Source organism: Salmo salar, chromosome ssa01 (assembly GCF_905237065.1).
Source record: "Salmo salar chromosome ssa01, Ssal_v3.1, whole genome shotgun sequence".
Lineage (NCBI taxonomy): Eukaryota > Metazoa > Chordata > Actinopteri > Salmoniformes > Salmonidae > Salmo > Salmo salar.
In genome coordinates this window covers 150,885,872-150,905,912 of record NC_059442.1, presented here as the reverse complement: position 1 = coordinate 150,905,912, position 20,041 = coordinate 150,885,872, and the positions used below count along the sequence as shown (strand labels likewise).

The 20,041-nt window shown below is 47.6% G+C and overlaps 1 protein-coding gene across 2 annotated transcripts in view; it reads right to left on the bottom strand.

Annotated features, from left to right (window-relative positions):
- Positions 1-20,041, bottom strand: part of LOC106568264 (versican core protein) — a 30,226-nt gene that overhangs the window by 5,248 nt on the left and 4,937 nt on the right. Inside the window, exons 3-10 of one of the 2 annotated variants that reach the window (XM_045692193.1) lie at positions 19,206-19,595; positions 17,360-17,534; positions 17,119-17,246; positions 16,724-17,017; positions 4,215-4,328; positions 4,014-4,127; positions 1,900-2,058; positions 1,146-1,228 (exon numbers count right to left, since the gene is read on the bottom strand). In XM_045692193.1, the coding sequence (XP_045548149.1) occupies positions 1,146-1,228; positions 1,900-2,058; positions 4,014-4,127; positions 4,215-4,328; positions 16,724-17,017; positions 17,119-17,246; positions 17,360-17,534; positions 19,206-19,595 (1,457 nt within the window). Of the gene's footprint in view, positions 1-1,145; positions 1,229-1,899; positions 2,059-4,013; positions 4,128-4,214; positions 4,329-10,837; positions 11,889-16,723; positions 17,018-17,118; positions 17,247-17,359; positions 17,535-19,205; positions 19,596-20,041 lie in introns of those variants that run through there. The other variant, XM_045692192.1, reaches the window with a different exon arrangement.

Below are 20,041 nucleotides of genomic sequence, written 5' to 3'. Positions count from 1 at the left end.
CTTAGTATGTGTGTGTATGTGTTAAAATCATCTGTAACACCCATATCACATCATATCATACACTACATGGCCAAAAGTATGTGGACGCCTGCTCATCGATTGTCTCATTCCAAAATCATGGGCATTAATATGGAGTTGGTCCCCCCTTTGCTGCTATAACAGCCTCCACTCTTCTGGGAAGGCTTTCCACTAGATGTTGGAATATTGCTGCGGGTACTTCCTTCCATTCAGCCACAAGAGAATTAATGAGGTCGGGCACTGATATTGGGCGATTAGGCAGTCAGCGTTCCAATTCATCCCAAAGGTGTTCGATAGTGTTGAGGTCAGAGCTCTGTGCAGGCCAGTCAAGGTCTTCCACTAACTGTTGCTACAAAGTTGGAAGCACCTGGCCTGAACAATGAGGGGCCTAGCCCGAACCACGAAAAACAGCCCCAGACCATTATTCCTCCAACCACCAAACTTTACAGTTGGCACTTTGTATTCGGGCAGGTAACTTTCTCCTGGCATCCGCCAAACCCAGATTCGTCCGTTGGACTGCCAGATGGTGAAGCGTGATTCCACTGCTCCAGAGTCCAATGGCGGCGGCGACCTTTACATAACTCCAGCCAACGCTTGGCATTGCGCATGGTGATCTTAGGCTTGTGTGTGGCTGCTCGGCCATGGAAACCCATTTCATGAAGCTCCCAACAAACAGTTATTGTGATGACGTCGCTTCCAAAGGCAGTTTGGAACTCGGTAGAGAGTGTTGCAACCAAGGACAGACGATTTTTACACGCTACGCATTTCAACACTCGGCGGTCCCGCTCTGTGAGCTTGTGTGGCCTACCACTTTGCGACGTTTCCACTTCACATTAACAGCACTTACAGTTGTCCGGAGCAGCTCTAGCAGGGCAGAAATTTGACGAACTGACTTGTTGGAAAGGTGGCATCCTATGACGGTGCCACGCTGAAAGTTACTGAGCTCTGCAGTACAGGCTATTCTACTGCCAATGTTTGTCTATGGAGATTGCATGGCTGTGTGCTGGATGTTATTCACTTGTCAGCAACGGGTGTGGCTGATATAGCCGAATCCACTCATCTGAAGGGGTGTCCACATACTTTTGACCATGTAGTGAATCTTATCAGGGGATTTTCTCCTGTTTTACCATGATGCTGCCGTCTGTCCAGCGGAAGTCTCTCTCAAACATCTTGTCGTTCAGACCGATCCACTGGTAGTCATGGCCCAGACCTGGGGGTGAGAAACAACAGGACTGAATCTGTCTAACTCTACAACAACAAATCACAAATACATTTTACGATGTATGAATCACCAGCTTCCTGTTCCCAAAGGCTGCTTTCTAAGCCCCAAAACACTGCCGATCTCTCCCTCTTTCCCCCTTTCTGGTTGAATCAACATTGTCTACACATCATTTCAACCAAAGATTCTATGTGATGACGTTGAATCAATGTGGAAAGCTGATTGGATATTTTTGTCACCCAACTTTTAAATCCAATGACATGGTGAAATGTGTTGATTTTACGCTGAATTCACGTTAGCTGACAACTCAACCAAATGTAAATCAAAACTAGACGTTGTGCTGACGTTTGTGCCCAGTGGGTAGTTTGCTGTGTGTGTATGAATGATACAGACCAAATCAGAAGGGGTACTTACTGTACAGTAGGTAAGCAGCCCTAGGGTATGACGTGAGTCCCCCCTACTGTGAACTGTCCCCAATAAACTAGTCAGGAAAACTGTTTTTTACAGTTTGTTGTGCAGACTCATCAAAACAGTTTCATTATGGAGTCCTGAGTGCTACATATGACACACAATATCTCTACGCTCCATACTCTCTACCCTCTGACCTCTCACCCTAACCTGTTACCTGTGACTAATGACAACCTAAGGGAGGCGGGACTTACGGTTGACATACAGCTGCTCCTCCTGTGACAGGACACTGGCTAGGTGGGCTCCTTGGACACGACACTCTCTCTCGGCAGCATCCCATGTCCGACGGTGGGTGACGTACTTATAACAATGGCTCTCGAACTTCTGCCAGCCATACTCACACACCTCCGTGTCTGGGGGAGAGAGAGGAACGATTAACAGAGGAATCAATGGCTAACAATATCCACAGAGATGAAACAAATTGCACAAAATTAGGGGAGAAGAGAGAGAAACAGAGAGCGAAAGAGATTGAAACCGAGTGAGAGAGTTAGAGAGAGAAACTAAAACAAATGGTGGACTGTGAAAGAGCTCCAGCTGGTTTAGAAAGGTCCCTGACTGAATGAGCTCACAGACTCACAGTTGGAGCTCATTATCCATTTTGGAAACCCTCACAAGTTCCCCTGTTCTCTAGGCCAAACACATACACACGCACACACACAAGCTTGCTCGCTCTCATACATTCACCCACATTGATCCACCTGTGTAAGTCGAGAATAGAAGAGCATGCTACTGCATTAAGGGACTGTGGCTCCATACTGAACCCTCTTTGTAGTTTTGGGACTGTGCAAGATTTGTGTATGTTAGTGGGTCCACAATGCTATGTCAGATAACCATGATCCAGCATGCTGCTGGCTTGGATGAGCTGTTGTCATAGAATTAGAATTCTGAATAGTTGTTTAGACTAGTTCCATTTTTCTAGAAGTTTATTCTGAGTGTTCTACTGTAGAATGGGTCTGTTTTGCTTGTTTCCCGTGGGTCTTGTTGCTAAGTTCGTTGCTAGGGGATGACCAGTGTTATTCATATCGTACAGGCTGAACAGGCAGGTGTTTGTTACGTCATCATTTATAATGTCTAGAGAAACATGCAAACATTATAAAGGGTTATAGCAAGACTGGTTGACTGAGCATGTCTGTGGTGTGTGTCAAGTGGGGGGTTATGGGCCAGCAGGTGGCCTAGCGGTTAGAGCACTGGGCCAGTAACTGAAAGGTTGACCATTTGAATCCCTGAGCCAACAAGGTGAAAAATCTGTCTTTCTGCCCGTGAGCAAGGCAGGTAACGCCCTCTCAGATTCAGAGGGGATGGGTTAAAGGAGGAAGTTTCAGTTGGACCTTGAGTGCAATTGACAATGAAATTACTTTTAATCAAGGCCTCAGGGTGCGTCTATCATCAGCGAGCTTCAAATCACCTTTATTAGCTTATCATACCCCCGTCACTGGCTACACACACACACACATACAGGCTCTCACACACACACACACACACACACACACACACACACACACACACACACACACACACACACACACACACACACACACACACACACACACACACACACACACACACACAGACGCTTACATACACACGCTCACACACACACATGCTTACATACACACATACTCACACACACAAACACAAACATACACCAACTTGTCAACGAGCAGCTCTGTATTGGATAAAGAGTTGATTTGGTCCATGCCAGTGGTTAGTACAGCCTGTATTGATCCAGTTCCCTACAGCTGCAACATCTTTCTAATAAAATAATGGACTGATTCTGTCCTTGCTCTCTCTCCTCTGGCCCACTAGCATCAGAACACAGCTGTGGCTCTCCAGGTGTGGCTGTCAGTGTGTTTGTTTAGCATGACATGTGTGTATGTACTGTTACAGATACAGTACGAGGTGAATGCACATGTTATTTGGTGTATGCATGTAAGCATGCATGTATGTACAGTATAGTTGCTGAGTAAAAGCAGCAGTACTGGGGATGAAGCTGGAACTAATCTAGTGTGCAGCCAACGCCCAGCGTTACGGGATATCCAGGGAGCACAGACATGACTCACTGTGTGTGCGTGTGTGTGTGTGTGTGATGCAACCTATACACAGCCGTAGTCAACCTTGGACAATGGTGTTCTCAGCCTGATCCAGAGAATGGAGTCTGTTTACTGACTAAATACGACCAAGAGCTGGCAGTTCCACTAGAATCATTTACCACTTTTGGACAGAACTGTGAGTTGTCTTGAAAGGCTGACTCTTTTTTGTAAAAGCTTTGATGAGGGTATTAAAGCAGCTGCACTGGTGTGTGTGTTACCTTGTTCACAGAGCTGTCCTGCGTAGCTGGGCAGACACACACAGCTGAAGGAGTTGACTCCGTCCATACAGGTGGCTCCATTAGCACACGGGTTGGACTGGCACTCATCAACATCTACACAAATGACATAGAATATAATATAACTGTGTGTGTGTGTGTGTGTGTGTGTGTGTGTGTGTGTGTGTGTGTGTGTGTGTGTACCTGTCTCGCAGCGCTGTCCGGTGTATCCAGGTGCACATACACAGATGCTGGCGTTGCCTCTCTGGTAGCAAGATGCTTTGTTCAGACACACATTCACCGTGCACTGCTGCAAAGCTGAGACAGACACACACATATCATCATAATTATCATCCTCATCATCACAGTAGTTATCATTAGCATCATCGCAAAGTTAACATCGGCATCGCTATCATTGTCATCATCATCAGCATCATCAGCATCATTGTCATTAAGAACATTATTATCATCATCATCATCATCATCATCATCATCAATAACATTATTATTATCATCAAGAACATTATTATAATCATCAATAACATTATTATCATCATCAATAACATTATTATCATCATCAATAACATTATTATCATCATCAATAACATTGTCATCATCATCATCAAGAACATTATTATCACCATCAATAACATTGTTATCATCATCAATAACATTATTATTATGATCAATAACATTATCATCATTAATAACATTATTATCATCATCAATAACAGTATTATCATCATCAATAACACTATTATCATCATTAATAACATTATTATCATCATCAATAACATTATTATCATCATTAATAACATTATTATCATCATCAATAACATTATTATCATCATTAATAACATTATTATCATCATTAATAACATTATTATCATCATCAATAACATTATTATTATCATCAATAACATTATTATCATCATTAATAACATTATTATCATCATCAATAACAGTATTATCATCATCAATAACATTATTATCATCATTAATAACATTATTATCATCATCAATAACATAATTATTATCATCAATAACATTATTATCATCATTAATAACATTATTATCATCATTAATAACATTATTATCATCATCAATAACATTATTATCATCATCAATAACATTATTATCATCATTAATAACATTATTATCATCATCAATAACATTGATGATGGTTGGACTGGCACTCATTAATAACATTATTATCATCAACGTTCAACAACAACCAATGGCCATGATGACGTCATACACCCATCATTAAACATTGAATAGGCTCTGAGATTTACACCTACGTCTGACATCGACGGTCTGGGCCTCGATGTAGTAGTCAGTTCCTGTTTCAGGATGATAGGTGGACTGGGGTTCCTCAGGAACAGGGGGACTGGCCTCCAGCAGAGGAGAACCATTCACACGGTCATAATCCACAAACTCCTCCCCGTCAGGCAGGAGGGTCTGGGTGGTCAGGGCCCAGTCAGGGATGGGGCGGGAGGGCCGGGCAGGAGGTGGAGTGGAGGGGTGGGTGGGAAATGAAGTGGAGGGGTGTGCAGGAGGTGGAGTGGAGGAGTGGGTGGGAGGTAGAGTGGAGGGATGTGCAGAAGGTGGAGTGGAGAAGTGGGTGGGAGGTAGAGTGGAGGGATGTGCAGAAGGTGGAGTGGAGGAGTGGGTGGGAGGTAGAGTGGAGGGATGTGCAGAAGGTGCAGTGGAGGAGTGGGTGGGAGGTGGAGTGGAGGGATGTGCAGAAGGTGGAGTGGAGGAGTGGGTGGGAGGTGGAGTGGAGGGATGTGCAGAAGGTGGAGTGGAGGAGTGGGTGGGAGGTGGAGTGGAGGGGTGAGCAGGGTGTGTGTATGTCAGGTTCAGGTGCTGTGTGGTCTTCTGATCTGTGGTAGAGAGGCTGGTTTGCTCCTGGTGGTGGGTGGTGGGGAATCTAGGGTGAGAAGGTTGTTTGGTTTGCTCTTTAGTGTGTGTGGAGTGATCTCCATCGTGTGTTGGATGCTGGGTGGTTTGTGTAGTGGGGTATTTGGTATGATCCTTAGTGTATGTGGAGTGATCCCTATGGTGTGAGGCATGCTGGGTGGTTTGGTCCTTCCCATGTGTAGGTGGGTATCTGGTCTGATCCTCAGTATGAGTCCAGAGGTCTTTATCCTGCATGGTAGGCTGGAGGGGGTAGTCTGTGTGCTGTGTAGAAGAGTCTATGTGATGTGCAGTGTGGTCTCCTACAGTCCCTCCTGCCTGGGCTGGTCTGGCTCCTGGTCTGGCTCCTGGTCTGGCTCCCGGTTCGGGTGTAACTGTCACCTGTCCCTCCACCCCAGGCCCCACCAGGGGAGCCTCAATGGCTCCAGGGCTGCCAGGGCTGGTGATTCTGGGGTCTTCAGGTGGGTACACCTCCTGGGCCGAGCCTTCCTCTTCTGTCGACGTAGACCCCTCAAAGTCTCCTACCTCGGTCTGAGAGGGAGTTTGTGTGTCTTTGGTGTAAGTGTAGTGTGTGTGAGATGGGGTGTGTGTGACGCTCTCCGCCCCTCCAATCTCTGTCTCGTCCGTGACCACACCTGGTTGGCTATCTAAGGCTGGGGTGGGCCGGGTATCATCTGTTGAGCCCTCCTGGGTATGGCCACCCGACCCCTCCATGTCCTCATAGGGGGAGATGCCATCTGGGGAAGTATCGGGGGAACCAGGGGATGAGGCTGAGACTGGGGAAGAGACTGGGGAAGAGCCTGGGACTGGGGAAGAGACTGGGGAAGAGCCTGGGGAAGAGACTGGGGAAGAGACTGGGACTGGGGAAGAGACTGGGGAAGAGCCTGGGGAAGAGACTGGGGAAGAGACTGGGACTGGGGAAGAGACTGGGGAAGAGCCTGGGGAAGAGACTGGGGAAGAGACTGGGACTGGGGAAGAGACTGGGGAAGAGACTGGGGAAGAGCCTGGGGAAGAGCCTGGGGAAGAGACTGGGGAAGAGACTGGGGAAGAGACTGGGGAAGAGACTGGGGAAGAGACTGGGGAAGAGACTGGGGAAGAGACTGGGGAAGAGACTGGGGAAGAGACTGGGGAAGAGACTGGGGAAGAGACTGGGGAAGAGACTGGGGATGTGTGTAGGGAAGAAGGGGTTGTTTCTTTGGAGCTCTCTGTCTTTCCTCCTGTCTGTGTCCTCTCTCTGTTTGTATATCTGTCTGTGACTGAAGTTGTGTGTCTGTCTGTGTCTCCGTATATGTCTGTTTCTCTGTCTGTGTCTCTGTCTCTGTCTGTGTCTCTGTTTGTAGTTGTGTCTCTGTCTGTAGTAGTGTCTCTGTCTGTAGTTGTGTCTCTGGCTATGTCTCTGTCTGTGTCTCTGGCTGTGTCTCTGGCTATGTCTCTGTCTGTGTCTCTGTCTGTGTCTCTGGCTGTGTCTCTGGCTGTGTCTCTGGCTGTGTCTCTGTCTGTGTCTCTGTCTGTGTCTCTGGCTGTGTCTCTGGCTGTGTCTCTGTCTGTGTCTCTGTCTGTAGTTGTGTCTCTGGCTGTGTCTCTGGCTGTGTCTCTGGCTGTGTCTCTGGCTGTGTCTCTGTCTGTAGTTGTGTCTCTGGCTGTGTCTCTGTCTGTGTCTCTGTCTGTGTCTCTGTCTGTGTCTCTGTCTGTGTCTCTGTCTGTGTCTCTGTCTGTGTCTCTGTCTGTAGTTGTGTCTCTGGCTGTGTCTCTGTCTGTGTCTCTGTCTGTAGTTGTGTCTCTGTCTGTGTCTCTGTCTGTAGTTGTGTCTCTGTCTGTAGTTGTGTCTCTGGCTGTGTCTCTGTCTGTGTCTCTGTCTGTAGTTGTGTCTCTGTCTGTGTCTCTGTCTGTAGTTGTGTCTCTGTCTGTAGTTGTGTCTCTGGCTGTGTCTCTGTCTGTGTCTCTGTCTGTGTCTCTGTCTGTGTCTCTGTCTGTGTCTCTGTCTGTAGTTGTGGACTCTCTGGTCTCTCCAGTATGAATGACTCCATAGTCAAAGGGAGTGAGGCTCTTCTCCTCCTCATCATGATCCATCTCTTCTCCCAGTTCACTGTGGACTGGTGTGGCCGTCTCAAACTGGTCTCCTCTCGCCTCCTGCTCCTTCCCTGGCAGCTCTGGCTCCAGAGTCACCTAAATGAATGAATTCATTTTCATGTTCCTGTTGTGTCACTTTATGCAACCCATCCTGATAATGCTTTTCTACTTCCATTGTCCTTGAAAGAGAGGCTGAATATATCTCACAAATCTAGTCAAGCACAGTAAATCTGACCTGGTGTTTCCCGTTGATGAAGCTTAGCGTTGGGGGGAGAGTGATGGGATGGATACTGTCAGAGTCCTCGCTGCCCTGGATGGCCTCAGTCTGGATGAATGGGAAGGCTGGGATGAGCGGGGACTGGAAATCTCCATTACCCCCTAGAGGCTGGCCAAGGATCTGCAGGATGTGGTCCACTGGAAACACAGAAGCAAGACAGGGAGTAGTCAGAGAGTGTGTGTGTGGGTTGGTTCTATCCTAGTGGGGACCCACAAGGATAGTAAAACAAGAAAAATTCTCCCTTGTGACATTTTCCACAATGTTGATGTGCTTTCTTGCATGGGGGGGGGGTCTGATTCCAGAAGTTGCTCATTTGACTGCTACATAAAATACTAGCCCCTCGTAGCACGCTTGGACAGCCTCTGATATACTGTGATACTTATATTTGGCAGTCTCAGCCAGATTCATAGGCTTGCAGTACGTGGCCTCCAGACCAAAGCAAAGCAGTTGGCTAGGTACTGCTCTGTTTCAGCTGTTAGGGGCAGCCTAGCTGTTTGGAGAAGAAGGAGGTTTCTTTAGCTGTCAGTGTCCATGTATACAGGGACCTTTGAGAGGTTTGGATATCTCTTGAAATCTACATTGTGGATCCAAATAAGGGTGTGTGTGTGTGTGTGTGTGTGTGTGTGTGTGTGTGTGTGTGTGTGTGTGTGTGTGTGTGTGTGTGTGTGTGTGTGTGTGTGTGTGTGTGTGTGTGTGTGTGTGTGTGTGTGTGTGTGTGTGTGTGTGTGTGTGTGTGTGTCCGGCCTAGCGGTTAAGAGCGTTGGGCCAGTAAACTAAAGGTCACTGGTTCAAATCCCTGAGCTGACTGGGTGAAAAATCTGTCGACATGCCCTTGAGCTCCTGTAAGACCCTCTGGATAAGAGCGTCTAATAAATTACTTAAATGTGTGTGTGTGTGTGCGTCAGACTTACCCATCTTAATAAAACCCACTCCCAACCTAAAGAGGTGTCCAATTGTGACCCTGAATCAAAAAGATCTACTATATGTGAAATAGGAAGTGTGAACCATAATACTATATATTTCAATTTCTCAATTTCCTCTAAGGTAGAAACAGTAGGACTATAACCCACTTAAGAAGTGAGCTCTTATTGAGTTACTGGGTGAAATGTTACCTAACTTACTGGATCCAATATACAATATGCCCTTTAATAATAAACAATAGCCATTCATAAATGTTCTACCTTGGATGGGGTAGGGGAGCAGGGTCGACTCACGCACATCAAAGGGGAAAGGGGGAGAGGCACGGGGATGGGGGAGTTAGGGGGGATGACGGTTGGAGAAGGAGGGAGTAATTAGTTGACAATGATTACATCACTGATTGATCTAAAAGAGGCTCTGCCATTTGTTTAAGTTTCTTTAAGTTTTATTGGTCGTAATGTCCATGATACACATGGTATACACCATCCAACTAAATACTTACTTGTAGTGTGTGTGTGTGTGTGTGTGTGTGTGTGTGTGTGTGTGTGTGGCATGCATGCGTGTCTTTCTCTCTTTTTCGCTCTCTCTGGAGGACCAAGCTAAGACCAACAGATTCTGTTTGTGCAGAATGTGATGTGTTGCATGTAAACTGGTGTTGCTTGTAAATGGACAGGGGTGATAATGATACAACTTCTCTATTAAAACAAGACCTAAAACACCTAGAAAGCATCCAGAGCTCAAACTCGTCAAGCCACACATTTCCCCAAGGCCTGACTGCAAGCACGCACGCACACACGCAGCTAAATGAGGTCAGCCCTGAATGTAAAAATGCTGCCACAGATCCTGAAGTCCTACAGCAGCCAAGGCTTCCTGACATGACAGATCTCAGAGACCCCTCGTAAATGTTTCTTGGATGGTAATCTGGAGATATGAATATATTATGGAGATGTATCAGGTCAGTTTAGGTCACAGTTGTCCAGCAGTAGCCTGCTTTAAGAGTGGTCACTGTCTCCTTCCTGTCCATTGCGCACACATTCGTTAACAGTGTGTCCTGTATACTCTCTTTCCATGCAATCTCTCTCTCTCTCTATTCTGTCTGCCTACAGAGCATCAATAGAAGCAGGCCACTGTGGGTACAGCGAGTACAGAGTCCTTCAGCACACGGTCACCCACAGAGACTCAGAATATTAGAGTACACAACAGAAGTTATTAAAGTCACTTCACAACAAGAGGGCTGAGACACTGCATAGTTTAGTGATACAATATGAGGAAAATCCCTCTAAACACAGGTGTTACAGTGCATCTACATACATTCTGACTTAGCAGTCCTGAGATAAGAGTTAGGTTGGTTGTGAAGTACATTAAACAATATTGTGTTTATCTCCACATCATGTCACTAGAGTCAACAGTAAACTCTCACCTGTTTGGTTCTTGTCATGCACGTTGACGATGATGAGGTGGAAGGGTGGTTTGGTGGGAGATGCCTCATGAGGGATCGCCACCGATTGGTCCACGCTGTATGATTCCGTGGCTCCTGGTATGCTATGGGCTGTTGTTCTAGAGCTCTGGCCCTCCTCCTCCTTGTAGACCACAGCAGGCTTCTGTCCTGTCACTCCGTCCCAGCCTGGTTGGCCCTGCTCTGGTGTGACCAACCCTGGACGTCCTGGGTAACCTGGTTGTCCTGGGCGTGAAGGGTCTGATCCCATCCCTGTCCCGGCCATGAAGCCCTGTGTAGGAATCACTACTACCTTGTCCTCCCCCTCACTTCCCCCATCACTACTGCTCCCCTCCCCACTCCCACTGCTCTCCCCTCTGCCTGAGCCTATCTGAGTCTCTCTCCTCTCCCACCCGGTCTCCCCCCTGGTTGATGTCGAGGTGGGGGTGGATGGGCTGGGAGCGGGTGGTGGGGAGAGGGGGCAGCTGCATAGGGAACAGGGTATCACCCCTGCTTGGGACTGACTCTACCTTGGTTAGGTCTGGGCCAAAGTCATCCACGTCATTCTCAGGGAACAGAGTGGTACCAACAGAGGAGTCTGGCTTTCTGCCTGTAGTTCTGTCTTCTGTAGTTCTGTCTTCTGTAGTTCTGTCTTCTGTCGTTCTGTCTTCTGTCGTTCTGTCTTTGTCTATTGTCGTGTAGTCAGTGGTGTAATGTTTGTGTTTGGTGGTGTGTGTTCTGTCAGTAGCTGTGTAATGTCTGTCTGTGCCTGTATAAGCTGTCTCATGTGGTCCACCTGCATGCTGACTTCTGTCTTGGTCTGCAGTAGTCTGGTGTGGTCTGTCTGTGGGGTGAGTTCTGTCTGTAACTGTGTGGTCAGTTCTGGCTGTGTGAGTTCTGTCTGTAACTGTGTGGTCAGTTCTGGCTGTGTGAGTTCTGTCTGTAACTGTGTGGTCAATTCTGGCTGTGTGAGTTCTGTCTGTAACTGTGTGGTCAGTTCTGGCTGTGTGAGTTCTGTCTGTAACTGTGTGGTCAGTTCTGGCTGTGTGAGTTCTGTCTGTAACTGTGTGGTCAGTTCTGCCTGTGTGAGTTCTGTCTGTAACTGTGTGGTCAGTTCTGCCTGTGTGAGTTCTGTCTGTAACTGTGTGGTCAGTTCTGCCTGTGTGGTAGATGGCATCAGGATTGTCTGTAGCTGTGTCTGTCCTGCGAGCGTCTGTGGTCGTCACAGGTCCAGGAGTGGTGATCTCTGGTTCCTTCCCTGCAGAGACAGAGAGACGGGAGATGCTTAGCTGTGGTCACAACACCTTTAACAGGAAAATATACCCCCACCTGAGATAACAGTCAAGATACAGTAATGTTCCAGATGAACCATGGGGGTTAGATGAGGGTTAGATGGGGGTCAGATAACCAGATGAACCATGGGGGTCAGATGAGGGTTAGATGGGGGTCAGATAACCAGATGAACCATGGAGGTTAGATGAGGGTTAGATGGGGGTCAGATAACCAGATGAACCATGGGGGTCAGATGAGGGTTAGATGGGGGTCAGATAACCAGATGAACCATGGGGGTCAGATGAGGGTTAGATGGGGGTCAGATAACCAGATGAACCATCTAGGTCAGATGAGGGTTAGATGGGGGTCAGATAACCAGATGAACCATGGAGGTCAGATGAGGTTTAGATGAGGGTCAGATAACCAGATGAACCATGGAGGTCAGATGAGGGTTAGATGGGGTCAGATAACCAGATGAACCATGGAGGTCAGATGAGGGTTAGATGGGGGTCAGATAACCAGATGAACCATGGAGGTCAGATGAGGGTTAGATGGGGTCAGATAACCAGATGAACCATGGAGGTCAGATGAGGGTTAGATGGGGGTCAGATGAGGGTCAGATGGGGTCAGATGTTCGATGCTGTGCCATAGTAAATCAGAAAGGAAGAAGAATCTGAACGTTAACAGAGAATGCTAAACATGGTGTTGTGAGAATCAGAACGGTGTCAGCTCACAGCAACAGGCTGTAAAAGGCAATCCAACTCAGAGAGTTTTATTTTTAAAGAGAGACGTCAGCCGTCAAGAATAAACCAGTGGAAGTGTCAGTGCCAGTGGTGTCAGTCTGTCAGGATAATAATCCTCTCTCTAACTGCCAGGAGGTCTGTATTTTTAGACAGCATGGTGTCTGAACTGTGTTCAAATGTGCTGTTTTACAACTGTACACCTCCAACCTCCTTTTTCCCTTGGGAGATTCTTTGGCATAAGCACACACACACACACACACACACACACACACACACACACACACACACACACACACACACACACACACACACACACACACACACACACACACACACACCCTTTTGGCTTCACATAACCTGCTATGTTTCAACACTGGAACACATCTTAAGCCAACATGTTAGCACTCTCTCTTTTCTAGCCTTACCCAAAGTCTTTACATTGTCTGCCCATATAATTCACCCACAGGCTGTCTGTGTAAACCACAGAGAAATATGAGTTTGGCATCCAACAACATCTGTGGACCTCTAGTAAATCTTTACACACGCACGCACACACACACACACACACACACACACACACACACACACACACACACACACACACACACACACACACACACACACACACACACACACACACACACACACACACACACACACACACACACACACACACACACACACACACACACACACGGGCAGCTGATGCATGTTAACCTTATTGACACACGATAATGACATAATTATGTTTAATGTATATATTCCATTTCAGCACCCCACCTCCTCTCAAAATGTTGAGGCCATGTATAGATGAAGGAGCTGGGACCCCCCCCCCTTACCCCTTCTCGCTCCCTCTCTCTCTTTCCCAACCTTTCGCTTTCTTTTTCTCTTTCTCTCTCTCTGTCGTTCACTCCCTCTCTCCATCACTTTATCTTCCTCTACACCCCCACCCCCCTCTTTCTCTCTCTCTGTGTGAGTGTTGGGGGCGTTTATAGCTGGCATTACTCTGAGCAGAGACCCTCAGGGGAGTTAGTTAGCCTGCTCACTCACACTGTGAGGGGACCAGCTCCTGCTTAGCTCCAGCCCAGGTCTGATGTCATGTGTTTGGCTGGGCCAGGCCATCTGGTTGGCTGGGCTGCAGTCTGTCCCCTGTCCCTATATCCATGTCACGTCCACTGTGCATGAGGCAACTCACATATACTGTAGGTTCTGAGCTGTATAAATCACTACCACTCTGTCAGAGACCTTACTGTTTCAGGTGATTTCCATGGGAATTATGGCATGGATTTCATTTTCTGGTATTTTAGAAACCAGTAGATTGCAACATAATATTTTGTTCGTGGAAAAAGAAGGTTGCAAGTGCGTAAATCTATTCTGATGATGATGATGATCATGATGATGATAATGATACTCCTGGGCAAGTAAGACTTGCCTGCTCGCTCTCCTACTCAGTATCTCTCTCTCCCTCCTCTTTTGCTTTCTCTCTCGTTACACTCTCTCTCTGGGAAGGGGACAGCTGTAGTGCATTAGGGACCTGTCCTGTTTCTGTCTTAGAGAGCATGAGTTGGGTTTTCCCCTCGTAAAAAACACACAGCCCCAAATGTGAGGAACAGGAGAGAGATAGAGTTAAACAGAGCCCTATTTCTCTGCAGAACTCATCCACCTTGCAACACCACACTATATACTTGGGTTCCTAACTGTAACTGGGTCTCTGCTGCGACCCACCTACAGTTTTTAAAGTTTTCTAGTGGCCCAACAAATCAGAGCCATGTTTCGAGCCAGGATCCAGTCTTAAGCCCCGACTCTTAAAGAACTGGCCTTAACCGACCATGTTGGAGACATTGGGCTAAATCAGCCATGGAGTTGGAGACTGTAAGGTAGGGAGAGGGTTGAAGAGGTAGGGGAGGTTGGAGACTGCAGTATGGCAGGGAAGCAGGGACAAGAAGGGGAGGTTGGAGACTTGGAGACTGCAGTAAGGCAGAATAATGGGAGGTTGGAGACTGCAGACAACAGCAAGGAAAGTAGAGGAAGGTGATGTTGCAGACTGCAGTAAGGTAGAGAGAGGATGGAGAGGTTAGAGACTGCAGTAAGGTAGAGAGAGGATGGAGAGGTTAGAGACTGCAGTAAGGTAGAGAGAGGATGGAGAGGTTAGAGACTGCAGTAAGGTAGAGAGAGGATGGAGAGGTTAGAGACTGCAGTAAGGTAGAGAGAGGATGGAGAGGTTAGAGACTGCAGTAAGGTAGAGAGAGGATGGAGAGGTTGGAGACTGCAGTAAGGTAGAGAGAGGATGGAGAGGTTAGAGACTGCAGTAAGTATGGGGTGATACAGTAAGTCTGGGAGTATGGGGTAATACAGTAAGGCAGGGAATATGGGGTGATACAGTACGGCTGGGAGTATGGGGTGATACAGTAAGGCTGGGAGTATGGAGAGGTGATACAGTACTGCAGTAAGTATGGGGTGATACAGTAAGTCTGGGAGTATGGGGTAATACAGTAAGGCAGGGAATATGGGGTGATACAGTACGGCTGGGAGTATGGGGTGATACAGTAAGGCTGGGAGTATGGGGTGATACAGTACGGCTGGGAGTATGGGGTGATACAGTAAGGCTGGGAGTATGGGGTGATACAGTAAGGCAGGGAATATGGGGTGATACAGTAAGGCAGGGAGTATGGGGTGATACAGTAAGGCTGGGAGTATGGGGTGATACAGTAGGTCTGGGAGTATGGGGTGATACAGTAAGGCAGGGAGTATGGGGTGATACAGTAAGGCAGGGAATATGGGGTGATACAGTAAGGCAGGGAGTATGGGGTGATACAGTAAGGCAGGGAATATGGGGTGATACAGTAAGGCAGGGAATATGGGGTGATACAGTAAGGCAGGGAGTATGGGGTGATACAGTAAGGCAGGGAATATGGGGTGATACAGTAAGGCAGGGAGTATGGGGTGATACAGTAAGGCTGGGAATATGGGGTGATACAGTAAGGCAGGGAGTATGGGGTGATACAGTAAGGCTGGGAGTATGGGGTGATACAGTAAGGCTGGGAATATGGGGTGATACAGTAAGGCTGGGAGTATTGGGTGATACAGTAAGGCTGGGAGTATCGGGTGATACAGTAGGTCTGGGAGTATGGGGTGATACAGTAAGGCAGGGAGTATGGGGTGATACAGTAAGGCTGGGAGTATGGGGTGATACAGTAAGGCTGGGAGTATGGGGTGATACAGTAAGGCTGGGAGTATTGGGTGATACAGTAAGGCTGGGAGTATTGGGTGATACAGTAGGTCTGGGAGAGGAAGGGAGTGGGCCATTGTCTTTCCAGATGTGATATAAAGTAAACAGACATGTCCAACATGATAACACAATAAAAGCTTTAAACACTTTGTGGGCCAGATCCTAACGTACAACACATGCCCGTAACTTTAACTATTACATAAATCATGCATTGATATCAACGGGAGATGTAGGAATAAATGTGGGTTACATGCATATTTCTTAAGTCTTTTGCTGTAAAAGGACTTTCATGTGACACTGCCCTCCTCCTCTCCCCCCTTTTTGTCTCTCTCGCTCTTTCTCATTCTACTCCTCCCTCATTTCCTTCATATCTCACTTTCTCTCTCCCCATCCCCTCCTCACTCTCTCTACTGAGATGTGATCTGTCCCCCCAGGCTTGGCCATTTAGACAACCCTCAGCAGGAAGTGAAAACAGGGTGAGAGTTCATCCTCACACAGGATGGGTCATAACTCATTGAGCCTGAGAGAAACTCAAGCTGCATAAATATCCCTGGTGATACTCCCCTGCCAAGTCTGCCTGTCTGTTACTACAATAGAGGAGCAACTCTCTCACTTTTTCTCTCTGTCTTTTCTCAAGAGAGTATGTCTCCTCTCTCGCCCTTTCTCCTCCTCCTCCCTCTCTTTCTCGTTATCCTCCTCCTCTTCACTTTCTCCCTCCTCATCCTCGTCCTCGTCCTCTTCCTTCCTATCCTCATCAGCATTAATGTAATTGCCATTGTCATCATTATCTTAGCAGCAGCGACAGCAGCTTCAGTAACAGTGGTGGTAATAGTATTGCAGTAGTCTTACCCTTGAAACAGAAAGCTCCGTGTCTGTCAACAGGGTTGGGGAAGCCTGACTGGTCAGGGAATCGGTACAGGGTCCGGACCCCCAGCAGCCCTCCTCCACACTGGGGCCTGGGGACGGAGATGGGGTAGCGGACGCTGCCGTCTGACAGCCAGCCGTAGTCACAGCGATCCAGTCCTCCACGCCACGCGGCAAACAGGTTACCAGGGGAGGCGAGCACCGCCCCCTGCCTCTCACACTCATGCTTGGCCTGGCGAAGGGTCAGCTTGTAGCTGACAGGGGCGTAGAACACCTCACCTACAGTACAGGGGAGACATATACTCACTTTACCCAAAGAGGCACACGCTGATATAACTTTAGCTCACTATCAAGAAACACCAACAATAACACTCCCTCACCGTGTAGTTTGTCTACATAGCAGTAGACGTCATAGGTCTCTTTAGGGTCTCTGAGCCCATACGTCCTGATCCCAGGTCTGTGCTTCATATCGCCCATGCAACCAGGACGGGGCTTCGTGATTGGGTATCTACAGGGAAGAGAGAGGGAGCATGGGAAATGTGGTCTTCAATACAAACTCTGACAGGACGGAGGTATCCCTGAGATGGGTATATCAGTTGAGAGCTCAGGTAACACACACACCTGACAGTCTGGTCGGCTATCCATCCGGCGTCACACTGGTCCAGTCCGTCCTCGAAGGCGACGGTCAGCTGTTCGGCTGTAGCGATGGTGGCCCCGGCAGCGAGACACGCGTCAATGGCCCCAGGGAAGGACAAGGTGTAACGACTAGAGCTAGATCTGTAGTGAAACACCACACCTGGAGAGACAGAGACAGGAGTTCAGTCTGTGTGTGTGTGTGTGTGTGTGTGTGTGTGTGTGTGTGTGTGTGTGTGTGTGTGTGTGTGTGTGTGTGTGTGTGTGTGTGTGTGTGTGTGTGTGTGTGTGTGTGTGTGCGTGTGTGTGTGTAGTTTTGGATCCACTGTTATCCAGATCCACTTACTGTACAAAAAGTGCATTCAAATGAGGAAACTGCGACAACCAAGTAACACGACTATCGTTCTGCAGAGGAATCAAACCCCTGTCTTCCAAGTTCATAAGAGTTGATCATTTTTCCCTCCAGGAAGCTGGCTCCAGTTATAGAGTTGACCAGTAGATTGACGTGCAGTAAAGGGACAGTTGTTAGTGTGATAGAGCAGTCTCTGTCTGTTGCCTAGTGAACAGAGACTGAACAGGGGCTGTATCTACACACACAAAGGCTGTACTATATCAACAGGCTGTGGTTCATCTCTAATGTGGAATCTATGATAATCTGGGCTATTTAGGGGGTCTCTCCTTTTGAAAGACACCCAGCTTGAATGCCACACACAATAGTACATTGTAACCCACCACCCCCCAAAATGAGCTACATAACACAATGTATAGGACAAATCTATCAGAGCAGAATGTTTGGAACACAGGTTTGTATGTTTAGTGAACAATACTACATGTGTAGAGCCAGCTCACATCAGCATGCTACCCAGAAAGACTCAGAGAGGGAGACCTGGAGACAGTCTGTGGTTTTGTTTACTCTGGCACAGCTAATGGACACTTGACTGCCGTGCTGTGAAACATAGTGATACTAGCTACTGTAGACTACTGATTAATTTGTCAGATGAGGGATACATTTCTAGGTTAATTTCTCAGGAGTACTCTCAGTCTCAGTCTCTCTCCCTCTCTTAGTGTCCTTGGCCAGAAGAGACCAAAGAGCAGACCACCTCTACCTTATCCTCAGAAGACCTACACCAGCCCTGTAGGTCTGCACAGATCAGATCCAGCATGAGGTAATGTGTTACAACCAGAGTAACATAGCAGTACTCCCTGGGCAGAATACACAATAATGTTTCTCCATCTACGTATGCAGACCTGCTAAATGTTTCAGCCAGCCATCTGCTCTGCCTCACACATCACAGTCCCGGTCTGAATCTCCTGCCATCTGAGCAGGTAATGATGAAGCTGAGTCACTAACACCGGTCTCCAGGTCTCAAGATGTACAAGACCGTCCTCCTCCTGGAGTCCTACAACACCACTGTCTGCCAGTTACTTCCTCAGTCTAGCGATGATGACTTGGCCTGCTGCTCAGCTCTGCTGTCCAAGAATGCTAACTGCACTATTCCACCATAATAAGGCTGATACATGACCACACCGTGGCACCTTTACAGACGAACTAAAGGCTCCCTATGGACCAGCATGTCTGGGTGGGAATAACAGGAAACAGTTAGTATTAGAGACTTTCACAGTATTTATATTACCCAACAACTAATGGAACTAATGACAAAAGCGCATGGACCACCCCTACGTAAAATGTATGCACGCATAACTGTAAGTCGCTTTGGGTAAAAGATTCTGCTAAAATGGCATATATTATGTTATTTACACATTCTAATGGGCGAAATGTGTGTGTGAGTGTGTGCTACTGTGTGTGTCTGCTACCGTGTGTGTGTCCACTCACCACTGACATTGAGATGAACAGTATCCTGGGTGTCCTCCATCCCATGCATGACTTCGCAGCGATAGAGTCCAGCGTCGCTAGCCCTCAGTTGGACAACGATCAGCGAGGCATCCCCTACCTCCTGGGGGTGGCTGGGCACAGACACCCTTCCCCTGTACTCCTGCCCCACCTTGATCACTCCTCCATGGGCCACCAGCACCACACGCTCCGCATCTCCCTCGAGCTTGCTCCACTTGATCCTCAGCTGGTCCTCTGGGCCCTGGGTGCTAGGGGTGAGTGTGGAGGTGTGTGTGGTGGGGGTGATGGAGAAGTGGCATGGTAGCACCACCCTGCCTGCCAGAGAACCACTAACGGGAGCTGCCTTCTCTACCGTCATCCTCCATGATGGATCTAAAAACAGAGAAAGAGGGAGTTACTATCTAGCCATGCAAGTAAAGGACACAAGTGTCTATATTATCAAAACTGATGAGCAAGTATATGAGGTTTGGGGTCATGGCTAGGGGTCGGGGTTAAAGGTCATAGAGTAAGACTCTAGGTCAGGGATTAATAGTTCAAATGACTACAGAATGAGCATGTACAGTTATATCAGGTCAGATAGCACACAGGGTGGATGGGTGTAATTCAGGACAGATCGCCTGCAAGTCACTAAATGACAAAGAGCAGACAGATACACAGAGCATGGTTTTAGTTTGTGAATGGGTTTAGTTTGTGAATGGGTTTAGGTTTGTGAATGGGATTAGTTTGTGAATAGGATTAGTTTGTGAATGGGTTTAGTTTGTGAATGGGTTTAGTTTGTGAATAGGTTTAGTTTGTGAATGGGTTTAGTTTGTGAATGG